Raw genomic sequence first — 25424 nt, forward strand, 5'->3', positions numbered from 1 at the left:
GGGTTCTTGTCAGCAAGTTGAGAAGCTGTGGTTTATTATTCTGAGGAATATCCTGAGAAAGCAGTAGAATGAGGGCAATAAGAGCTTGCTCTGTTCCATGCTGCCAAGTACATGGCTCCACCGTCCTCATAGACTGGCTGAGCCGGCGTCTTCCTGGTCCCTCCTTATTGCCCTGACCATGGAGCATGTGCAGAGCAGGGCAGCAGAAAGCAGCTACATGGAAGGCAAGCGGGATTGTGTGAGCTGTCAAGTTGCTTTTCAGATGGAATACGGCTGCCACTCCAAAAGGCCTGTGATTTGAAGGACTTGCTGGACAGGAGAAAGGATGATCTGCGGTTCCTCAAGCGAGAGAAGAGATACGTGGAGAGTCTCCTGAGGCAGTTTGGGAGAGTGAAACACCTTGTGCAAGGTGGGTGGGCACCCAGGAGTGGTACTGAAGAACTGAGAGGTCTTGGGGAGGGGCCGAGGAAGGTGCAGGGCAGGTGGGCATAGGGGCAGCGCTGGGGTGGGCACATAAGTATATGTCTGTGAGTGTGTTTATGGAGGCCCAGGGTAGATATGGGATGCGTTCTTGAGACCTCTTTCACCTTATTCATGTTGTTGTTGCTGTTATTGTTGAGACAGGGTGTCTCTATGTAACAGTCCTGACTGTCCTCTGTGGACTAGGCTGGCCTGGAACTGAAAGATATCCTCCTGCCTCTGCCTCTCCAGCACTGGGGTCAAAGGTGTGTGCTACCATCACCTTTTTCCACCTTATTCAGTGAGACAGGTTCTCTCAATCAAACCCAGAGCTTGCTGATGTGTCTAGCTTTGCTAGCCAGTTTGCTCTGGGGATTCCTCCATCCCTGCCTCCCAGGCTAGAAATACAGTCAGGCTGCCATAGTCACCTGACATTTATATGGGTTCCAGGGATCAAAAAAATTTAATCCAAGTTCACTTGTGTTTGCCAGAGGGAATCAGCATCACCTCTCTCTCCACGTCCGTGCCTGCCAGCATCTCTCTGGTTTTTATGTGCTACAACTATCTGTTGACTCCCAAGATGGGGTCCCTCATCCTCATCATCACTAGATGGGTGAGGGAGCGCTGGGCTTGCTCTTCACCCTGCCGGTTCATCTGTGGCTCCTCCTAAGTGCGTTCCCATCGATGTCCCCGTCCTCTTGCCCTGACTCGGTATTTGACACTCACAGCTTAGTTACCTTCCTGAGATGGAGACGGAGGAGCTCACCGTCTGAGTGGATGCACGTCTGCCCCAGTTCTCGTGCATTGCTCATCTGGGAACAGAGGGAAGGTTGTAAGTCACAGCCCTAGGAACCGAGTGTCACTCCTGGCCATCTCTCTGGTGCTGCTGGGAAGCCTGGGGCAGTCCTGGTTACTGCTTCTTTGTGTGTGACTTATTTGCCCTCACTGGATGCTCTGTAGATCAGGCTACCCCCAGACTCACAGAGATCCATCTGCCTCTGGCCAGTTTCTGACTTTAAAGATACAATTTCTATTTTATAATTAGTGTGAGCTTTAGAAGGGAATGAGAAATAGGTGCATGTTTTCCAACTGACCTCGTACCCGGAGTTTACAATGTTTTCCTTCTTGTGAAAACCAACAAAGCTAGGGTGGGAGGGAGGAAAGATGCGTGTTTTCTGGAGAAAATAACCCAAATGTTAGTATTGAGTTTTCTTAGAGAAGCGACTGGAGAAGGGGAGGGCCGAGTTGGTAGCAGAGCACTTGTCTAATGCTGTAGGGCAGTAGGTTCTGTCCCCAGGGCCGAAGAAAGAACTCTAGTCCTGCCCATGCTGGTACAGGTCCACAAGCCCAGCCATTAGGAGGTTGAGGCAGGAGGATAATTAGTTGAAGGGTAGCCCGGCTACATGTTCAGATCTTCCTACCCTCACTAAGAAAGAGAAGTGATGCCAGGCAGTGGTGGCACATATCTTTAACCCAGTAAGAGAGGCAGAGGCAGCTGGTCTATAAAGTGAGTTCTAGGACAGCCAGGAGCACACAGAGAAACCCTATCTAAAAAATATTAAGGGAAAGGGGGTATGAAATACAAGAAAAGAGGCTTAACACCCAACCTTTCATTCTGGTTTCCATAGTGGAGTTTGGAAATATTGAAGCAATACACTCTCAAGACCTCAGCAATAAGAAACTCAATGAAGCTGTGATAAAGCTACCTGGCTCCTCATCCCCCAAAAGGAAGACACATTACTTCTTGTGCCCTGAGATCCGAGAAATTGCAAGCAAGCTAGACTCCCTAAAAGACAGCCACATCTTCCAAGTTTTCTGGCAAGAGATGGCAGAGTCGCTGAGTACTCTGAGTCAGGACCACAGAGAGTTGAAGCTTTTGCTCCCAGACGCCTGTGAATGCCTGTACTACCCCTGCTACGAGAAATTCCACAGGCTGTATGAGAACGTGAAGTCCGGAGAGATCACCTTTGCTGAAGTTGATGACATCTTCAGAGACTTTATAGATAAATATGATGAACTGACTGTTGACCTAAAGTCCATGTGCACCGTGGATCCCCAGGACCAAAAAGGTTGGATCTCAGAGCGCGTTGGGCAGATCAAAGAATACCATAGCCTGCACCAGGCCGTCAGCTCTGCCAAGGTCATCTTTCAGGTCCGAAGCACTTTGGGCGTGACTGGTGACTTCAGTGTTCTTGACACGTTGTTAAACTTCGTAAGTGGTTTGCTGGTTCTCCTGAGGGTGAGGCCAACCTGAGTGTTCTTGAGGGCTCGAGGGCTTCTGACTTGGGGTGGGGATGGGTGGTGTGGGGGATGGGAAGCAGATGGACAGCAAAGCTTTCTTCTTGAGTAACATGGTAGCTCCTGAGCCAGTGAGTTTCAGGCCATCCATCTGTCAGGGGATCAGCAGTTCAAGAAGAGGAGGCCACATTTTTTTTTTTTTATTTTTGAGATTTATTATTACTCATTTCTCCCCTTTTCAAATTCTCCTGTGTACTTCTTAGCTGTCTTTCAAATTCATGACCTCTTTTGCCATGTTCTTTAATAAGGGCTCTGATCTCAGAATGAAGGAAGGCCACCTGTCCCAGAGGCAGTTGCAGGTCTAGGCAGCAGCAAGTGACCCATCACCCATGGCAGCTAAGATGGGAAGTCTTTAGTTTCCATTTTGAGACAGGGTTTCTCTGTGTCCTGGCTGTTGCTCTGTAGACCAGGCTGGCCTTGAACTCACAAGAGATCCACTTGCCTCTTCCTCTAAGTGCTAAAATAAGAGATATGTGCCATCGTAGTCGCCTTTGGGCCTGTTCTGTGACCAGTAAAATAGAAAAATATATATACAGAGAGAGATCTTGTAGTGCTATGGCGAGGAACAGATTTCAGAGACCATGTAAGCTTTGGTGTGGAGTGGGAGGTGTAGGGCGAGCAGGAGGTGGACAAACAGTGGAGGATTGTCCTCCATGAAGTGAGCCTTGCTCTTGCTGTGGGTGGTGGCTGCCTGAAGACTAGGCTTGGCTAAGTAGTGCCACTACATACTGAACTTCGTCTTCCAGGCAGATTCCTTTGACAGCTTTCGTCATGAGAAACTGAAGCAGATCAGCCCAGAGTTCATCCAGGCCAAGAAGCTGCTCCAAGACATCAGTGAGCCCCGCCACCGCTGCCTGGAGGAACTCTCCAGGCAGGTGGAGCTTGTGGACTGGCTGCATGAGGCCCTGGAAGGTATGGCCAGCCCCTTAGGCTTGCCTGGGTCCTGCAGGGGGCGCCAGATGGTCCTCTGTGAGGTTCTGGTACTCGAGGCTGTACTAAGGCCAGGAAAGTTGCTCCTTGCCTTCTTGAGGCAAAGGGCAGAGTCTGTCTCATTCACTGGGGGGTTATTTTATTCCAATGACGTCTCTCAGGTCATGTGTAGAAACTTTCCTTTGTCACTCCCTGTATACTATGGCTGCTTGCTGTGAATAGCTGAAGGTCATTTTGTACAAACCCAGCCTCCTTTATAGCCTTTTTATTTTATTTTATTGTTTTGCATGTTAATAGTGTTAGATCCCCTGTAAGGCCAACAATTGCTCTTAACCCTGAGCCATCACAGCACCCTTTTTGGTTTTTTTCTATTTTATTTATTTATTTATTTATTTATTTATTTATTTATTTATTTTTGGTTTTTCCAAGACCAAGTTTCTCTATATAACAGTCCTAGCTGTTCTGGAACTCGCTCTGTAGACCTGGTTGGCCTTGAACTCACAGAGATATGCCTGCCTCTGCCTCCCAAGTGGTGGGATTAAAGGCATAACACCACCACTGCCCAGTGTCTTTTTATTTTTTTAATTAAATAATTTTATTTTTATTTTTTGTGTATGGGTGTTTTTCCTGCATGTGTATCTGTGCACCTTCACATCCCTGGTACCCAGAAGGCAAGAAAAAGTTGTTAGATCCCCTGGAGCTGGAATTTCAGATGGTTGTGAATTCTTATGTGAGTGCTGGGAATTGAACCTGGATCCTCTTGAAGAGCAGCCAGTGCTCTTAACCACTGAGCCATTGCTCCAGATTCCCCTCCCCATTTAACCTTTTCTTCCACAGGACACTTTCCCAGAGGGGTGTTCTGTAGTTCCCCATGAAGGTTTTCCGTGCATGTCTGTTGAGTGGTCAGAGGCCTGTGGAGAGCTATCTCAGTTTTCCCACTATCCACATATTCTTCTAGCTGAGCCTAGGTCTCCATATTTAGGTGGTTTAAGTGATGTTCTGTAGTAGATTCAAGGCTATAAGGTGCACAGCAAGCCTAGTATGATGCCTGGGACACTGTTGTCTGGTAAAGGTTAAGATTTCAGTCAATAGATGATATTTTCACATTCTTAGCAAAAACAGGAAGCGGGTCAAACCAAGACATTAGCTTGGTGTCCGATTATAGCTTCACTTAGGATTACTGCCCCAAATTCAGCATGGCCATGTGCTGACCTCCCCTCTGCTCCTCTCAAGACATCAATGAACTCAAGGTGTTTGTGGACCTGGCCTCCATCTCGGCGGGGGAGAACGACATCGACGTGGACCGGGTGGCCTGTTTCCATGATGCCGTGCAGGGCTATGCTTCCCTGCTGTACAAGATGGACTCAGATGCAGATTTCCATGAGTTCATGTATCATCTGCAGGAACTCTGGAGGGCCCTGGACAATGACCAGCACCTGCCCAGTAAGCTGGTGAGTCTACTCAGGATCCAAGGCAGATTAAGTGTAATAGCTGACTGTCAGTGACCCCAAGGGCAAGGCCACCACTGATGTCGCTGCTTCATGACAGACCCCAAGACAGATGTCTTCTCTGTCTTGAGTCAGGAAGGCATGGACAAAATGTCATTGTGGAAACGGAGGGTCTCTGCCACATGAAGCATAGAAGAAAACATTGTGAAATCTTGCCTGTGGGTTTCTCTAAATGGTCATTCTCATTTTGTTCTATTATTACTTTGAGCATTTCCCATGATCGGCATTTGAGGAACAACCACTGAGATTGTCCTCTGGCCTCCATGACCATGTCTGTAGACATGCACACACACCTGCACACAACAATGTACTAGTGTACACACACTCATACACAGACACAAACCTTCCGTACTGGGGTCTGATTTTGCTTTCCTAACTTTCCATCGAATTGAGATACTGTCTCACGTTCTGGCATGGCCTCAGGACTGAAGAGGAAGTGGAATGCATACAGAGGGAGGTTTGCAAACTTTCTGTGAAAAGCTCACATCCAAATGACAGCTGTAGTGCATGTTTTCCTTACTCTGGTCACCTCAGAACCCTGAAATCGGCGTGGCTCAGCAGTTAAGCACACTTGCTGATTTAGCAGAGGCCCCAGATTTGGTTCCCAGCACCTACACAGTGGCTCACAACCTTCCATTGCTCCATTCCAGGGGTACAACATCCTCTTCTGGCCTCTCATGGCACCAGGCACTCACACTGTACATATACATACATGAGGCAAATACTTATACACACAAAATAAATTTTTTAAAAACCAAGTCTGGTGTGGTTCACACCTTTAATCCCAGAACTCAGGTGGCAGAGGCAGGTAGATCTTTGAGAGCAGGCTGGCGTCGAACTCACAGAGATCCGCCTGCTTCTTCCTCTCAAGTGCCGGGATTAAAGGTATACGGCACCATGCCTGGTTCCAAATAAGAAATTAAACAAACAAAACAAAACAAAAACAGCCCAGGGCTCCATGCCACTCTTTCTGTTATCTCACTGTGGGGGTGGTAAGCTCTTGGCAATGGGTGTGTGGCTGTTCCCCACTCACCTACAAATATTTCCAATTCCCCTACACCTGCCAGCTAGGGCTTCACGGAAAGCAGTGGAAGCATGACTGAAAATATGCTGAGTGAGAGGACCCCGAGGAACGAGACAGAGCATGAGTGCTGGGGGGGGGGGCAGCTGTACCCCAGCAAGAGCAGAGGTGGAGGGTGGCAATGGAAAATGGCTGCTTACTCCAGCCTGTTTCCTGCTTCTGTTCCAAATAGCAAGATTCTGCCCGAAATTTGGAGTGGCTGAAGACAGTGAAGGAAAGCCATGGATCTGTGGAGCTCTCGTCTCTGTCCCTGGCCACAGCTATCAACAACAGAGGCATCTATGTTATTGAGGCACCCAAAGGTGGTCAGAAGGTGAGCCTCCCAAAGTCCTGGTGCAGTTTTGCATGGCCCTGAGGTCTTGCTATAAAGTCATGGGACTCTGCACCAGAAACTAACTTGCCAGTGTGCATTGCCTCCCAGATTTCCCCAGACACCGTCCTACACCTTCTTCTCCCTGACGACCATGGTGCCCGAGAGGGGCTCCGCACCTACTCCACAGAGGAGCTGAAGGAGCTTTTAAATAAGCTTATGCTAATGTCTGGCAAGAAAGACCACAGCAGCAATGTGGAAGTGGAGAAGTTTTCTGAGGTGAGCCTTTGGGTTTGTGCTGCTCCCCACAAGGCCACTCTGGCCTCAAGCTGGGCCAGCCACTTTCCTCACTGAGTTGTGGAGAGGGTCTGCGTTGGCTTTTGGTTGACACAGAGCTTTGCTCTGATACCTAGAGGGTGATGCTAATGGGTCTGCAGGGTGCATGGCACCCCAAACCACAACCCCAGAGAAGTATCTGAAATAGGACAGACCTGAGAGCAGCAGGTCCTCCCCAAGAGCCTCAGGAGGAACTGTCACCAGCTGTGGAGAAGAGATGACCACGAGGTATTCTTAGAAACAGTCACTTTGCTGCCTCTATAAACTAGCAAATATGTATTATGTTCCTGTTGAGGAAAGCCTGGTAACATGAGACCCTGCTTTTGTGTGTGTAGTCTTTATATTGACATCCTTTTTCTTTCCTTGGACATGGTGGTACACACACCTTTAATTCCAGCACTCAGGAGGCAGAGGCAGGGGGATCAGGCCAGTCTGATTCCACAGGGAACTCAAGGACAGTCAGAGCCACATAGTGAAACCCTGTCTCAAAAAACCAAAAAGAAAAAAAGAAGGGAGGCCTCTTATTAAGCTTACTGTTTAACTATCGAAGGAATAGCTGTTGTATAATGAGTATTAGGTAGATTTCTGTGAAGTGTGCTCCAATGAGTCAGTAATAGAAGTCTAAGATCTTGGACCTGGAAGCGGGTCAGCGTGTGTAGGTCCATGTGTCTTCCCTTGGCTTCATGGCTCCCTTTCCCCCAGGTCTTCAGCAGCATGCAGCGGCTTGTGCATGCCTTTATAAACCTGCACTGTGCAGGCAACATGCTCTTCAGGACTTGGACTGCTGAGGTCTACTGTTGCCCCAGGCAGGGCATCTCCATCCGCATGGACTTTGGCTTGGAGCTGGTGAACCAGTTGAAAGAGAGTGGTGATATCATCGAGCTCCTGGGAGCCCTCTGCAGGCAGATGGAGGACTTCCTAGACAACTGGAAAGCAGTAGTCACTCAGAAGAGAGCCAAACACTTTTACCTCAACTTCTACACAGCTGAGCAGCTGGTCTACCTGAGCAGTGAGCTCGGGAAATGCATACCCAGCGAAGCTGCCCTCATGATGCTGTCCTTCATCAAAAACAACTGCACTGTACGTGACATCTTAGAAGCCACCGGGTCCTGTGAAAGCAGTGCTGCCAGACACTGCCTGAGGGAGGTTGTGAAAAATCTGCCTCTGCAGCTACTTTCTGAGTCCAGCTTAGTGGGCAAGCTTCAGGTTCTCATGGACCAATCCATAGTGTGCATGAGTGCCTTCCTGCCCGACTGCCTGGACCTGGATGCCCTGGGCAGCTGCCTGGCCCAGCTGGCCACACTGGGGGACTGTCCTGTGAAGCGGCCACTCCCCAAAGGCCTGCAGGTTGGCCAGCCTAACCTGGTGTTGTGCGGTCACTCTGAGGTGTTGCTGGCCGCACTGGCCATCTATATGCAGGCCCCCAGGCAGCCTCTGCCAACCTTCGATGAGGTATTGCTCTGCACCCCGGGGACCACAGTGGAGGAGGTGGAACTGCTCCTGAGACGCTGCCTCACACTGGGCTCCCAGGAAGACAAGGTCTACAGCTTGCTGTTCGCAGACCAGCTGAGTTATGAAGTGGGCTGCCGGGCAGAGGAGCTTTTCCGGGACCTGTGCACACAGTGCCACCGTGAAGACTACCAGTTGGTGATAGTCTGTGATGCTGCCCGGGAGCACTGCTACCTCCCCTCCACCTTCAGCCAGCACAAAGTCCCCCTGGTTCCCCAGGCCCCACTGCCGGACATCCAGGCCTACCTGCAGAACCATTATCAGGTCCCAGAGCAGACCCCGTCAGCAGCGACTGTATTCAGAGACAGGATGTGTGTTGGGATCGTGACCTCTGAAAGAGCTGGTGTTGGTAATGAAAGTACCTGGGGGTAGAGAGGTCCCCTTTACCAAACCCTGCCCAGTGACATTTCCTCCTCCAGCAGGGGAGACTCAGATGAAGCCCTTCTTCAGGCATCTGGCTCCTCTTTAGCTGTAGACCAGTATCCTTTCTCGCCTAGTTTTGGAAACTGGGCAGTTCCCGAGAGCCCCGTTCCCTGCCCTCTGGAGACTTTCTGCAGTTGGACCCCTCGTAAACTTCTGACCCCTGCCGTCTATGTTGGTTGTGGCTGAGAAGAAACAGATGATCCTTTGGTTGCTGTCTGTTTCCTTCCATCCCGTCCCCTCTTCCCTGCACCACACTCTTAGGTGGGAGAGAGTTTGTCCTCACGCTCCTGCTCCTGTCTTCTTGACTTAGGTGCAGCACCAGTAGCACGGAGAGGCGACAGTGGTCAATGGGTGGTAGACAGGGAACCCAGGGACTCCAGGGACACAAAGCCAGTAGGCAGTGATGGCCCATTGCATCTGTCCGAATTAAACAAAGAGTAGCTTCCACGGCGTCTCCAGTGTCTTTCTCTCCGTCTGTAGATTCTAATCTCTATATGTTCACATTGCAGGAAAGTCACTCTATGTGAACAGATTGCACAAAATCCTGAAAATAAAGCTAGAGGATGAAAAGGTGCCTTTAAAAATTATTAGATTGACAGACCCTCATGTAGATGAGAACCAAGTCCTGAGCTCCCTCCTGCCATTCTTGAAGAGGAACTATCAGAAGACGCCTATGATATTCCACATTGATGTGAGCACTTCAGTAAGTGTCCTGGCATCACTACCCAATGACCTCGAGGAGGACAGGTTCCCATGTCCTGACTGCCTCCTCCCTCCTCACGCCTTCCTGATCAACTGCATCCTGTCAAGGGGCGAACAAGCCAGTCCTCAGAGTGCGAGCAATCGCTATCCTACACACTCACAAACCTGTGTCTCCTGCTGTAGGTTCGGACTGGGATTCCTGTCTTCCTTTTCAAACTCCTCGTTTTGCAGTACCTAATGGATATAAATGGGAAAATGTGGCTTCGGAACCCGTGCCATTTATATGTTGTTGAAATCTCACAAGAGCCCTCAGTCCAGCCAAAGAGGTCTTCTAAACTGGTGCGTATGGAGACAGACGACATAAGGACTTGTGAAGCACACCTTGTCCTGGTTTGTTTCTGTCAACCTGGTAGAAACCTGTTATCTGAGAAGGGGAACCACAATTGAGAAGATCCCTTCAGGAGATGGCCTGTAAAGTTGCTGGGTGGTGCTCAGACTGGGCAGTGGTGGCAGAAGCCTTTAATCCCAGCATTTGTGAGGAAGGGGCAGGTGGATCTCAGTGAGTTCAAGGCCAGCCAGAGCTAAACAGAGAAGCAAAAAAAAAAACCAAAAATGTGAAGATTGCCTCTAGGCCAGTTTGTGGGGCATTCAGCTGGGCAGAGTCCATGGCTGGGGCGGGGTAGCAGTCTGACCTGGAGGCCTGTGGTTCTGGACGACACAGGAAAGCAGCCTGAGCTAACCCTGGAGAGCAAACCAGTAAGCAGTGTTCCTCCGTGGCTTCTGCTTCAGTTCCTGCCTCCATATTCCTCTCTTGAGGTCCTGCCCTAACTTTCCTCAGGAATGGAGTGTATAGTAAAAGCTGTAAATGAAAGAAGCCCTTTCCTCCTCAAGTATCTTTTGGTCATGGTGTTTTATCTCAGCAACATAAATGCTGACTAGGCCAGACATTGGTACCAGTTCCTGGGCTATTGCTGTGACAGACCTGACCATGTGTTTTGGAGAGAATTGTGGTGACATTTGAGCTCTGAGCCACTCAGAGCTCAGAGCTCAGAGCTCAGAGCACTGTTAATTATCTGGGAGCTTTAAGATTAGCATGCAGAGAGCAGCAGGGACGGTAGAGGCGTGGCTTGGGAAGTGTAGAGGGAAGAAAGGCTCATTCAGGGCTGACTGAGTCATGTTTTGTTTCCAGTCAGCTGGGACTGAAGAATTGACTGAATAACAAGAGACCAGAACCACTAACATGAACACTTTGCTTTGCGTGGACAATGCTGGTCAGCTGGGGCTGAGAAATCACCTGACTGAGACCAGTGTTCCCTCAGCATCAGCACACAGATGCTGTGGTCCTGAGGGACAAGGTTGTACCTCAGGCTTGCAGCCAAAATGGATTCTGTTGAGAGCTGCCCTCTCTCAGTAGTTCAGGATAAACTTGAAGTAAAATCAATGCTATAGGGATTTACTGGTAAACTTGCTTAGGAAATAGCCAGTTACACAAAATAGAATTTAGCTAAAGAAGCACTGTCTCCAATATGACCGGGAGATACAGTACTAACCATGCTTGGTAGAAACTGTAGGAAAGGAAATTCTCCACACTAACTAAAGTGTAGGGTTGCTGAGAATGTTCAGTCACTGAGATTGACCTCCCATAACAAATGGGGACAACCCTGATTAACAACTGGCCTTTATTCCATCCCCTTATAAAAAACTCAAGCGGGCAGTGCATCAGGGTCACAACCACCACTAAGTCCCCTGTGCTCTCATCAGGAAAGCCTAATTCTGCCAGGTGGGCAGGATGACCCTGGGTAACAACTATTCAAAAAGAACAGCACTGGTGTACGTAAGAAATAATTCTGACAATGTCACCTCTGCCCCAGTGATCAGACGTGCAGCCTCCCCTCTCTGTTCAAATTGTTCAAAGGACAGCCTGGGACTGGGACTTGAAGATGGAAGGACCACAGCATGTGTGGGGTGTAGAAGCCTAGATGTATATAATAAGCTAGTAAAGTCTGCTACTGGGGGCTGATTCCTCTTTGAGCACTAGCCAGAGCCAGACACACGTGTATAGGAAGGAGCTTTCTCCTTTTTTAATGTCCAGGTGTGTGAAGTGACTTCTCACTGGGAAGGCATATTAATTCTATAACCCCAGTACAGAGAAGATGTGTTCCTCTTGGACCTGAGTACTTAAACAGGTTTGGCACTCACCCCTACACACAGTTGTATGTACGTTGTGAAGACACAAGTTCCAGAGTTGTGTTAGAAAATGCTTCCTTGTTAAGAATGTGTCTTCTAATTCAGTTCTCTAAAACCTCAGCAGGCAAAAGTTGCCAGCCTGTGGAGACAAGTTAAAAATACAGTGTAGACCTGGAGAGTTAAAACACAAAGGCAGCATTTAAGAAGTTGAGTGATCATGTGTTTCCTCTTTGCAGAATGCACGTGCACCTCCATTCAAGTTTCTTGATATCTTCCCCAAAGTTACCTGTCGTCCTCCCAAGGAAGTGATAGACATGGAGCTGACTCCCAAGGGGAGCCACAGAGAACCTGGGATGGACCCAATGGAGTTCAGCAGTGAAGCTTTCCAAAGACCTTACCAGTATTTAAAACGGTTCCACCAAAACCAGAACCTGGACACATTTCGGTACAAAGAAGACTCTGTGGAAGGCTCACCTGAGGAGTGCCTGCAGCACTTCCTGATTTACTGTGGAGTGGTAAACCCTTCCTGGGCTGAGCTTCGGAACTTCGCTTGCTTTCTGAACTGTCAGCTCAAGGACTGTGAGGCTTCTGTCTTCTGCAACTCGGCTTTTACTGGAGATACACTCAGGGGCTTCAAGAACTTTGTGGTAACCTTCATGATCTTAATGGCGAGAGATTTTGCCACTCCAAGTCTTCACACTTCAGACCAAAGCCCAGGTAAGCACCTGGTCACCCTGGACGGAATTGCTGAAGAAGACCTAGCTCCCTTCTCTCTTCGAAAGAGATGGGAGTCAGAGCCCCATCCATATGTTTTCTTCAATGGTGACCGCATGACCATGACATTCATAGGTTTTCACTTGCAGCCCAACAACAATGGCTATGTTGATGCCATCAATCCCTCGAATGGGAAAGTCATCAAGAAGAATGTCATGACAGAGGAACTGTTTCTAGGGCTGAAACTTCAGAGAGTACCCTTCAATATCAACTTTGATCACTTGCCCAGACATGAGAAGATTGAAAGACTCTGCCTGGCTCTAGGGATTGAGTGGCCCATTGACCCTGATGAAACGTACGAACTTACAACGGACAATATGCTTAAGATCCTGGCCATTGAGATGCGGTTTCGGTGTGGGATCCCAGTTATCATCATGGGAGAGACAGGCTGCGGGAAAACCAGGCTCATCAAATTCCTTAGTGACCTCAAGCGTGGTAGTGTTGAGGCAGAAACTATGAAGTTGGTGAAGGTCCATGGAGGAACAACTCCATCCATGATCTACTCCAGAGTCAAGGTTGCTGAGCGCACAGCCTTCTCCAATAAGGTCCAACACAAGTTGGATACCATCTTGTTCTTTGACGAAGCCAACACAACAGAAGCCGTAAGCTGTATCAAAGAGGTCCTGTGTGATAGAACAGTGGGTGGTGAGTGCCTAAAGGAGGATTCCGGCCTGCATATCATTGCTGCTTGCAACCCTTACCGGAAGCACTCCCAGGAGATGATCCTCCGCCTGGAGTCTGCAGGTTTGGGATATAGGGTGAGTGCAGAGGAGACAGCAGACAGGCTGGGTTCCATCCCGCTGCGGCAGCTGGTGTATCGAGTCCACGCTCTGCCTCCAAGCCTCATTCCTTTGGTGTGGGACTTTGGACAGCTGAATGACTCTGCTGAAGAGCTCTACATCCAGCAGATCGTGCAGAGACTGGTGGACTCTATCACGGTAGATGAATCTGATGCTTGTGTGATTGCACGTGTGCTCTCTGCCTCTCAGAGGTTCATGAGGAAGAGGGAGAATGAATGTGGCTTCGTCAGCCTCCGGGATGTGGAGCGCTGTGTGAAAGTTTTCAGATGGTTTCACGACCACAGTGAGATGCTCTTGAACAAGCTGGATGACTTTCTCCACGAATCCAGTGACGGCAAACATACTTTTGAGAGAAAGCCTGTTCTCTGGTCCCTGGTAATGGCCACTGGGGTGTGTTACCATGCCTCTTTAGAAGAGAAAGCACCCTACCGGAGAGCCATTGGCAAGTGCTTTCCAGAACCATACAATGACAGCAAGGTCATTCTTGATGAGATCACTCACGCACAGGATTTTTTTCTGAGGGGGGCACCCATACGGACAAACATAGCCCGGAACTTGGCTTTGAAGGAGAATGTCTTCATGATGGTGATCTGCATTGAGCTTAAGATCCCCCTTTTCCTGGTAGGGAAGCCCGGCAGCTCCAAATCCCTTGCCAAGATCATTGTAGCAGATGCCATGCAAGGGCAGTCAGCCTTCTGTGACCTCTTCCGCTGCCTGAAGCAGGTCCACCTGGTGTCGTTCCAGTGCAGCCCCCACTCCACCCCCCAAGGCATCATCGGCACCTTCAAGCAGTGTGCTCGATTCCAGCAGGGCAAGGACCTGCAGCAGTATGTCTCTGTGGTGGTGCTGGACGAGGTTGGGCTGGCAGAAGATTCACCCAAAATGCCCCTAAAGACTCTGCACCCCCTGCTGGAAGATGGGTGCATTGAAGACGATCCTGCCCCATACAAAAAAGTTGGCTTTGTTGGCATTTCCAACTGGGCTCTGGATCCTGCCAAGATGAACCGGGGCATTTTTGTGTCACGTGGCAGCCCCAACGAGAAGGAGCTCATAGAGAGCGCCGAGGGGATCTGCTCTTCGGACAGGCTGGTTCAGGACCGAATCCGAGGGTATTTTGCACCCTTTGCCAAGGCCTATGAAACAGTGTGTCAGACCCAGGACAAGGAGTTCTTTGGGCTTCGAGACTATTACAGCCTGATCAAGATGGTCTTTGCCAAAGCCAAAGCTTCAAATCAGGGGCTTTCCCCACGAGACATCGCTCACTCTGTGCTTCGGAACTTCAGTGGGAAAGACAACATCCAGGCCCTGGACATCTTTACAGCCAGTCTTCCCGAGGCCAGGTACAGGGAAGAAGTCAGCACCGTGGAACTGATCAAGCAGAACATTTACAGTGGTCTGCAGGCATCCAGCAGGGGGCTGGACAGCACCGAGTCCCGGTACTTGCTCGTGCTGACCAGGAACTATGTGGCCCTGCAGATCCTACAGCAGACGTTGTTTAGTGAGGGTCAGCAACCTGAGATCATTTTCGGCTCCAGCTTTCCCCAGGACCAGGAATACACCCAGATCTGCAGGAACATCAACCGGGTGAAGATCTGCATGGAGACAGGGAAGATGGTGGTGCTGCTGAACCTGCAGAACCTGTATGAGAGCCTGTATGATGCTCTGAACCAGTACTACGTCTACCTTGGGGGCCAGAAGTATGTGGACCTTGGACTAGGTACCCATCGAGTCAAATGCCGAGTCCACACCGACTTCCGACTCATCGTCATTGAAGAGAAAGATGTGGTGTACAAACAGTTCCCTGTGCCCCTCATCAACCGGCTGGAGAAGCACTACCTGGACATCAACACCGTACTGGAGGAGTGGCAGAAGGGCATTGTGCGTGAGCTGCAACAGTGGGCGTGTGAATTTGCAGATGTGAAAGCTGACCAGTTCATTGCCAGACACAAGTACAGTCCTGCAGACGTCTTCGTCGGCTACCACTCTGATGCCTGTGCCTCTGTGGTGCTGCAGGCTGTGGAGAGGCAGGGCCCCAGGGACCTGACGGAGGAGCTGTACCACAAGGTGTCTGAAGAGGCCAAGTTCATCCTGCTGGATTGTGCAACACCAGACGCTGTGGTCCGTCTGAGTGGATCCTCACTGGGCTCGTTCACCGCGAGGCAACTGACACAGGAGTATTACTACAACCAGCAGCACAACTCCTTTGCAGACTTCCTCCAGGCCCACCTGCGCATGGCCCATCTGGAGTGCCAGGCTGTCTTCACAGAGGTGACCGTCTTCCCATAGCCTCACCCTCTGCTCTAGGCTCCTAGGGTCAGGAATCAAGCTGTTATTTAAGGCAGCAGGCAGGGGTGACTTATAGGTAACATGGACATGCTGACACTGGGCTCCTCATGTTCTGAGCACAGTGGGTGAGTCAGGGTACCCCACCTTCCACCGTTCTCGTGTTGGCCAGTGTGTGTGTGTGTAGCTTCAGTGTGTGTGTATAACTTAGAGAGGCAGTGTTGAGGCAGTTAGGGTCAGCGTCACAGGAAGCCTGCTGTGCACGCGATGTGGAGGGGAGGGCAGATGGGATTTTTAAGAGGCACCTTAGAGCTGACTGGGCACATGAGAGGACAAAGGGGTTGAAGATCTCTGGAAGAATTCATGGGTAGAGCTTGAGGTTCCAAGCTGTGAGTTTTATGTCCTGCGGTTGAGATGGTCCTCAGTGGCTCTGCTAAGGAGCCTGACCCCTCCTGCCTTGAGGAACACGGCAGGAGACTGCCTGGAGTGGCCGTGGCAGTAGGACAGTAGTGAGGAGGCCGAAGACCATCATGGCAAACAGGCCAGTTAGAAGCTTCAGGACCAGGACCGTCAGAGCAGAGAGGCAGATGGTACCAAGAAGTGATGGGAAGTCCGGTGTGGTGGCATACACATTTAACCCTGCACTCCAGAGGCAGAGGCAGGCAGATGTCTACAGAGTGAGTGTCAGGACAGCCAGGGCTACATGGAGAACCCTTGATTTTGAAAAACAAAGTAATGCTTGGGTGGTTGGAGAGATTGTTCAATGGTTAGAAGCACTGGCTGCTCTTCCAAAGGACCCTGGTTCAATTCCCAGGACCCACATGACAGGTCATAAGCAGCTGTAGCTCTAGTTCCAGGGAATTCAATGCCTTCTTTTGACCTCTACAGCTACCAGACACACAGGGGGTGCAGGCACACATGTATGCAAAACACCCATACACAAAAATGGAAAAAGAATGAAAAATGAAGAAGAGAGAAAGAAGTGGTTGGGTGCAGATGCACAGGCTAACTACTGATTTCATGGAGGGGCAGTGGGTGTGGGCATCTGGTGACAGGGCACTCCCTGGATTCCTCCCAACTGCCTAGGGGCCTTGCTTAGCAACACAGAAGGTTCAGGAATGAGCATCGGGTTTGGATATGAGGGAATCAGAAGCTCAGGGATCAGGCCAGGAGTGAGAACTCGGGGCTCAAGTGTCAGCACACCCCAAGGGCTCTTCGAGTGTGCAGTGTGGAGTGTGTCCCCCTGAGAACTGCTGTGATAGGAGGAAGAGAGGCCAATGGCTAACACCATTGGACAGCGTGAAGTCAGTGTATGAGAAGTGACATTTGCTCAGAGTCCTAAAGGATCCTAAGATTCCAGAAGGGTCCAAAGCAGGAAGGAGACTCAGGCACCTGTCAGGGCACTTCTCTCTGGTGCCTTTTAACCCTGCAGGTCCTCTTACCTCACCTGCCTTGTCTCTGGAGATACTCTGGGTCTGTTTTGCTCCTGAACACACACTGTGCCATGTGCACCCATCATGGGCAGGGCTCAACCGCCTCATGTCTCTAGGTTCTAACCCGAGTAGATGGGCCTCCCTGTAGCCGGAAGTCTTCTTGTGTCCCACCCTGGTATAGTCGGCAGCTTATAAAATAATCACTCAGAGGCTTATTATTACTTACAAACTGTTTGGCTTATGGCTCCGGCTTCTTGCTAGCTAGCTCTTGCATCTTAAATTAAGCCATTTCTACTAATCTATGTATTGCCATGTGTCTCGTGGCTTTACCTATGTTACATTACATCTCGCTTCCCCTGGGGGCTCTCAGCATCTCCTCCGACTCTGCCTTCTTCTCCTTGTCTCTCTGGTTGGACTCCCCACCTGGCTCTATCCTGCCTTGCTACCAGTGGTAGCAACACATACTCACAGCGCACAGAAGGACATCCCACAGCACCATTGGTTTCTGGCCAACAGTTTGCCCTCCCTCTTTGCAGATCACCACCTTCTCCAGACTGCTGACCAGTACAGACTGTGAAGTCTTGGAATCTGAGCTGAAGGGACTGGCCTCGAAGCCTATGCTCCTGTCTCTGCAGCAGTTTGACACTGAATATTCCTTCCTTAAGGAAGTCCGGTGAGGTGCCCTGCTAGCTGCATTCTCAGGGACCCAGCCCTGGGGTATAGAGACTGGCACTGGTTAGTGAACTGGGGGGGGGGGGGGCTTCACTCAGCAATGGCTCATGCCTGGACCTCCAATGGGCCTCTCTGTCCCACTACTCTATTCCTCTCCTCCAGCTTCCAGCCTGGTCCTCTGTCTCCCCAGGAAGCCTTGCTGGCCATTTAGAATTCTGCTGAGTCATCTGCTTACCCAATGGAGGGCATCTCTCTGCATGCTTTTTCTGTGTGGCCCTGGCCTCACCCTCCTTCAGGAAATTCCTTTATCCATTTTCCAGGACAGGGAACTCACCCGGTAATTAATTCCCTTTCTCCTCCAGCTCTTGCTTGATGAACCCAGCCAGACGTAAAATCCTAGTCATCCAGACAGACTTTGACGATGGTGTCCACAGCGCCCAGCTGGTAGCCTCTGCCAAGTATGTTTTCATGCTTGTCTAGAACCAACACAGGGAACCAACACTTACAACCTCAGTAGAATCTCTTCTCTGCAAGCAGTACAGTGTCATGAGACACAGAAATTAACAAGAAAATTCTTCATTCCACCAGAGGACTATAAAATGAATGGAAGCGCTAGGGGATAGCTCAGTCACGTGAGCAAGAGGACCTGAGTTTAATCCCCAGTGCTTCTGCACCCATGCATGCATGTGCATACACATCCACACACGGGGGGAGTGTACAGAGGGAGGTGTGTGTGCATACACACCCACACACATGGGGGAGTGTACAGAGGGAGGTGTGTGTGCATACACATCCACACACGGGGGGAGTGTACAGAGGGAGGTGTGTGTGCATACACATCCACACACGGGGGGAGTGTACAGAGGGAGGTGTGTGTGCATACACATCCACACACGGGGGGAGTGTACAGAGGGAGGTGCGTGTGCATACACATCCACACACGGGGGGAGTGTACAGAGGGAGGTGTGTGTGCATACACATCCACACACGGGGGGAGTGTACAGAGGGAGGTGTGTGTGCATACACATCCACACACGAGGGGAGTGTACAGAGGGAGGTGTGTGTGCATACACACCCACACACGGGGGGAGTGTACAGAGGGAGGTGTGTGTGCATACACATCCACACACGGGGGGAGTGTACAGAGGGAGGTGCGTGTGCATACACATCCACACACGGGGGGAGTGTACAGAGGGAGGTGCGTGTGCATACACACCCACACACGGGGGGAGTGTACAGAGGGAGGTGTGTGTGCATACACATCCACACACGGGGGGAGTGTACAGAGGGAGGTGTGTGTGCATACACATCCACACACGGGGGGAGTGTACAGAGGGAGGTGTGTGTGCATACACATCCACACACGGGGGGAGTGTACAGAGGGAGGTGCGTGTGCATACACACCCACACACGGGGGGAGTGTACAGAGGGAGGTGCGTGTGCATACACATCCACACACGGGGGGAGTGTACAGAGGGAGGTGCGTGTGCATACACATCCACACACATGGGGGAGTGTACAGAGGGAGGTGTGTGTGCATACACATCCACACACGGGGGGAATGTACAGAGGGAGGTGTGTGTGCATACACATCCACACACGGGGGGAGTGTACAGAGGGAGGTGTGTGTGCATACACATCCACACACGGGGGGAGTGTACAAAGGGAGGTGTGTGTGCATACACATCCACACACGGGGGGAGTGTACAGAGGGAGGTGTGTGTGCATACACATCCACACACGGGGGGAGTGTACAGAGGGAGGTGTGTGTGCATACACATCCACACACGGGGGGAGTGTACAGAGGGAGGTGTGTGTGCATACACATCCACACACATGGGGGAGTGTACAGAGGGAGGTGTGTGTGCATACACATCCACACACATGGGGGAGTGTACAGAGGGAGGTGCGTGTGCATACACACCCACACACATGGGGGAGTGTACAGAGGGAGGTGTGTGTGCATACACATCCACACACGGGGGGAGTGTACAGAGGGAGGTGTGTGTGCATACACATCCACACACGGAGGGAGTGTACAGAGGGAGGTGTGTGTGCATACACATCCACACACGGGGGGAGTGTACAGAGGGAGGTGTGTGTGCATACACATCCACACACGGGGGGAATGTACAGAGGGAGGTGTGTGTGCATACACATCCACACACATGGGGGAGTGTACAGAGGGAGGTGCGTGTGCATACACATCCACACACATGGGGGAGTGTACAGAGGGAGGTGCGTGTGCATACACATCCACACACATGGGGGAGTGTACAGAGGGAGGTGCGTGTGCATACACATCCACACACATGGGGGAGTGTACAGAGGGAGGTGCGTGTGCATACACATCCACACATGGGGAGAGTGTACAGAGGGAGGAGAGAGAGAGAGCAAAATTGTAAAATCACATATAAATAGTAGACCATTAATTAGATGTTTAAAAATATCCTTGAAACATGTTTGCAGTCACTTTTTGGTTATGGTTATTGCAAGCTCAAGAGCAGTAACTGGTTAGACCCTGTGGGAGTCTGTGATGTGTTAGTGGGGTGTGTGTGGTTTGTAGGTATATGTGTGTGTGTGTGTAATGTTGGTGGTTTGTGGATGTGTGTGGTATGTATGTGAGACTAGGATTGAAACCTCACTTTTTTTTTCTATGTAACAACCTAGGCTGTCCTGGAACTAACTTTGTAAACTAGGCTGGTCTTGAACTCACAGAGATCTGCCTGCCTTTGCCTCCCCAGAGCTGGGATTAAAGGCTTCTTCAGCAGTGCCCAAATAACCTCATGTTATATGTTAATAAACCAGTTCTCAGTCACTGAGCTACAATGTAGCCCTCTCTTTACTTTTTTAAAAACTATTTTTGAGTATATGTGTGTTTGCCTCTATGTGTGCCTGGTACCTACAGAGGCCAAATGAGGACATTGAATCCCCTGGGACTGGAGTTGGGACAGTTGTAATCCACCATGTGGGTGCTGGGAATCAAACCCGAGTCCTCTGGGAGAGCAGCAAGTGCTCTTAACTGGCAAGCCAGCTCTCCTTCCCCTCTTTTTCCTTTTCATTCTGAGATAGGATCTCACAAAATTATCCAGGCTAGCCTTGAATTTGTGATCCTCATGATTCAGTATCCTGAGCAGCTGGGACAGGCTTGTGCTAACAGGACCAGCTTGTAAAGTGTGTGTGTGTGTGTGTGTGTGTGTGTGTGTGTGTGTGTGTGTGTGTACTTTTATTTGTATTTAATAGATGTTGTTATGGTATTGGTAGAAGAAATCTAATACTTTAGAATTAGCCATATTTTCTTGTTCATGATAAATGGGAATTTCTGGGCCCATTTGAAGCATTGGTAGCCATATTGTATTTCAGGGCCTAGTGAGATCCACTGGGAACCGGCTTCAGCACTGCACAGGGCTCCACAGGAAGGCAAGGCCCTGAGAACACACTTCTATTCAGGAAAGAAGTCCAATCCTGAGCAGAGGATTCTGGGAGGGATGGGAAGTGAGCCCACCTCATCTTGAGGTTGTGAAGTGCATTTTAAGCTCCTAAAACTGTGAGACCGAGGTTGCCCCTGTCAGCTCATAGGGCACGTGGCAGCCAGCTCCCAGCATAGCGTGTTTGCTTGGTTGGTATTGATTTGTGTTTGCTTTTTAAACAGGTATTCTGCCATCAATGAAATCAACAAAACACAAGGAACAAAGGACTTTGTCTTCGTTTATTTCATTACGAAACTTTCCCGAATGGGAAGTGGCACATCATATGTGGGGTTCCATGGAGGTAGGACTATAGCACCCCAGAGCAGAGGTTCTCAACCTGTGGGTCGCATATCGGATATGTACATTATGAGTCATAACAGTAGCACAATTACAGTTATGAGTAGTAATGAAGTAACTTTAAGGTTGGGTCACTGCAACATGAAGATCTGTATTAAAGGGTCACAGCATTAGGAAGTTGAGAGCCGCTGCTCTGGAGTGTGTTCCTTTAAGTAGTATTCCAGGTGTTTCTCATGTGGTCCTGTGTCTGAAACTAGAATCTGAATCCCAACAATGCTCTTCAGTCACAATTAGGTTTCTTACCCGGTCACTGAAGCCATTATTTTTAGCTGGGTGTGATGGTTGCACACACTCATAATCCCAGATTTCTGGAGGCTGAGGCAGGAGGATTGCAGGTTCAAGACTAGCCTGGATTACACAGAAAGACTTGGTCTCAAAAACAGACAGACAAACCAACTTTGGGCACACAGCCGTGGCTTTAGCACTTCCTTGTCCTCTCTCTGACTGCCACCTGCCATGATGGAGGGAATTCTAATGTTATCTATATATCAGTCTCCTGCTATAAGACATATATTCCAGAAATTGGAAATAACCAGTGGATAATTTCATAGATGATGGAAAGCAGACCTTACCGGTGCCTCACACGCCTTTACTAATTATGAGGTGGCTGCAGTGAGATGCAGATGAGGAGCCTAGAGCTCACCCATGGGCACTTTGCAAGAGGTTCCTCTAGATATTTTTGTTTTTGGTTTTTTGAAACAAGGTGTCACTGTGTAGCTGTGGCTGTCCTGGAACTCGCTTTGTAGACCAGGCTGGCCTCGAACTCACAGAGATCCACCTGCCTCTGCCTCCTGAGTGCTGGGATTAAAGGTGGGCACCACCACCGCTTGGCTACTCTATATCTTAAACAGTGCTTAGGTTGATCTTATTGATAGATTTTGTGGTTTCTCACATGTCCAAGGGCTCAGACTTTGAGGTACTGATCACTACTTCAGCAACAGTGCAATTAAAAATCTGGGTGAAGGGGCTGGAGCAAAACTTCAGTGACTAAGAGCACTGACTACTGGTCCAGGGGACCTGGGTTTGGTTCCTAGTGCCCACCTGGTCGATCATAATCATCTGTATCTCCATTTCCAAGGATCTAACACCTTCTTCTGACCTACAAGACTCATACATGGTGTACATATATACATGCAGACAAGTACTCAGTACATAAAAACCAGTTAATCAATCTTAAAAAGAAACCTAGGTTAGCCCAGCTAGAGGGCGCAGGAGGTAAAGGTACTTTCTGTGTACCCTGACAATCTGAGTTTGATTCCCAGGGTCTACATGATGGAAGGAGAAAAGCAACTATCACAAATCACCTTCTGACTCCACACTAGTGCTGTGGCACACGTGCACAAACATATGCATACACAAAAATAATAATGAAAACACATACATTAACATACACAGCCAGGTTGTTACATGTCTTTAAGAATGACAAGAAGAGGGGCTGGAGAGATGGCTCAGCGGTTAAGAGCACTGGCTGTTCTTCCAGAGGTCCTGAGTTCAATTCCCAGCAACCACATGGTGGCTCACAACCATCCGTAATGAAATCTGGTGCCCTCTTCTGGCCTGCAGGTGTATATGCAGACAGAACACTGTATACATAATAAATAAATAAATAAATATTTAAAAAAAAAAAAAAAGAATGACAAGAAGAGAACTGCTAAGTCACAGAAGACTCCAGTGACTGTGTTCTTCACAGGGCTGTGGCGGTCTGTACATATTGATGACCTTCGCAGATCCACAATCATGGCCTCAGATGTCACTAAACTGCAGAATGTCACCATGAGCCAGCTGTTCAAGGCAGTGAACAAACCTGAGTGTGAGTCACAAGACGCCATTTGGGGTCATGGTGTGGGTGACAGGAGGGAATGCCAGCTATGGTAGTGCTGTGGTGCTGGATGCAGAGCCCCTCTGCTGTGCCAGCCCCTGGCCGTCAGCAGAGTTCACAGCCAGCTGTGGTGGAGCCACGGGGAAGGCCACCCGAGTATGCCCACAGCATGCCAGTCTACTTTAATTCCTTTGCCAGCCCTTAGAGGTCAGGCTAGGGAGCACCTGAGCAAGAGTTGGAGCTGATATACAAGGCACACGTTCCCTTTACTAGGGCCACCACTACAGATAAGGACAAGGGAGCCGGGCAAGTCCCAGCCTATCCCAGAGAACCTGACACACCCTATTCAGGCCCTGCATGCTAACTTGAACATGTCTGCATGTCTGCCTTGCCTTTCGCCTAGCAGATGACCCAGAGGAGGAGATGGAGACAGAGACCAGCAAGTCAGAGGAAATGGCAGAGGAAAAAATGGAAGTGGAAGGTCCAGAGGAGATGGAGAAGGTGTCTGACCCAGGACGCTGTGACGTGAGTCCTGCTTTTCCCATTAGCTAAGGGAGCTACATCTTTGACCCTCTCCTGGGAGTGAAAGAACCCTGTGTTTATGATCAGGAGGAGGGGAGACTGGGGTTAGGTTGAACCCTCTCCTCCCTCCACCATGGATGTGTAAGTGACTCCTTCCCTTCACTGTTAGTTCTGTCCCATTCTTCTTCCCCGACTCACTTGTTAATGTTGGCCATCGAGGGACAGGGCTGGTAGGGTGTAACTTTTGCCCACTGACCAGCAACTGGGGCCACATGATGGCTAACACAAAATCATCATTTCACATGGTTGGCCCGGCCTTTGTCCAGACTGGAATTGGGACAACAGAAGCCTGTTCTTTTCCTCACTTTCACAGGTCCTGGACACCACCAGACTGCTGCGGAGCTGTGTGCAGAGTGCTGTGGGGATGCTCAGAGACCAGAATGAGAGTTGTGCACGTAACATGAGGAGAGTCACCATTCTTCTTGGCCTCTTAAATGAAGACAACACACGCAATGGTAGGCACTGTACCCCAGGTGCTGAATCATCCACCTGATTTTCAGGCTTCTTGGACTTGACAGAATCAGTGGGCATGGTTGGGATCCATGGTAATCTTTCCTGGCCAAAGGGTGGGCAGCTTTTCTCTTGGGCAAGGTGGGTCAAATCTATGAGGGGCCTACAACCTGGTGTGCATGAGTAGGCCCAACTAGGTCCCTGCTGTCTTCACAGCCTCCTTTTTGCGGGAATTGAAGATGCGCCTCCATGTTCTTCTGAAGAAGCAAGAAGAGAACCAGGTCCAAAGTATAAAGGAATGGGTCACCAGGGAGGCTGCTAATCAGGATGCCCTGCAGGAGGCAGGCACCTTCAGGTACAAGGAAGGGTTAAAGAAGCATGGAGGTCTTTGCACCATGCCAGTGAAGTACTCCAGGTGGTGTGACTCTTAGTGAAGTACTCCAGGTGGTGTGACTCTTAGTGAAGTACTCCAGGTGGTGTGACTCTTAGTGATGTACTCCTGGTGGTGTGACTCCTAGTGATGTACTCCTGCTGTGACTCTTACATCAAGGATAAGTGTCCAAGTGTTTCTTCCTACACCTCTGAGCAAACTGGAGATGTAATTTGCCCTCCCAGGGCCTTAAATGAACCTGGATGGTGTCTCTATGGGACATTTCTGGTCTTTTCTTATTTTATTTATGCTTTATTTATTTATTTTGGTTTTTCAAGACAAGGTTTCTTTGTGTAACAGCCCTGGCTGTCTGGAACTCACTTTGTAGACCGGGCTGGCCTCAAATTCACAGAGATCCACCTGCCTCTGCATCCCAATTATTTATACTTTTTCTGTAATAAAAATATTCAGGTAGCCAGGCAGTGGTGGCGCCGCACACCTTTAATCCCAGCGCTCAGGGAGGCACAGGCACAGGCAGATGCAGAGGCAGATCTCTGTGAGTTTGAGGCCAGCCTGGTCTACAGGTGAGTTCCATTACAGTTAGCACTATACAGAGAGACCCTGTCATATGAACAAAAAATTCAAAGAACCCTCCCCCTCCCCCATCATCT

The 25424-nt window shown here is 49.8% G+C and overlaps 1 protein-coding gene across 1 annotated transcript in view; it reads left to right on the forward strand.

Moving 5' to 3' along the window:
* The window catches only part of Rnf213 (ring finger protein 213), a 102453-nt gene that overhangs the window by 36305 nt on the left and 40724 nt on the right, over positions 1-25424 (forward strand). The window contains exons 19-35 of the mRNA XM_059270763.1: positions 263-409; positions 2088-2671; positions 3504-3669; positions 4921-5138; positions 6449-6589; positions 6698-6865; positions 7625-8780; positions 9364-9557; positions 9740-9895; positions 11980-15585; positions 17570-17706; positions 18068-18163; positions 21358-21476; positions 23223-23342; positions 23758-23876; positions 24247-24388; positions 24600-24738. Of these exons, the coding sequence (XP_059126746.1) occupies positions 263-409; positions 2088-2671; positions 3504-3669; positions 4921-5138; positions 6449-6589; positions 6698-6865; positions 7625-8780; positions 9364-9557; positions 9740-9895; positions 11980-15585; positions 17570-17706; positions 18068-18163; positions 21358-21476; positions 23223-23342; positions 23758-23876; positions 24247-24388; positions 24600-24738 (7408 nt within the window). The remainder of the gene's footprint in view (positions 1-262; positions 410-2087; positions 2672-3503; positions 3670-4920; positions 5139-6448; positions 6590-6697; positions 6866-7624; positions 8781-9363; positions 9558-9739; positions 9896-11979; positions 15586-17569; positions 17707-18067; positions 18164-21357; positions 21477-23222; positions 23343-23757; positions 23877-24246; positions 24389-24599; positions 24739-25424) is intronic.

The sequence above is a fragment of the Peromyscus eremicus genome, chromosome 8a, assembly GCF_949786415.1.
Source record: "Peromyscus eremicus chromosome 8a, PerEre_H2_v1, whole genome shotgun sequence".
Lineage (NCBI taxonomy): Eukaryota > Metazoa > Chordata > Mammalia > Rodentia > Cricetidae > Peromyscus > Peromyscus eremicus.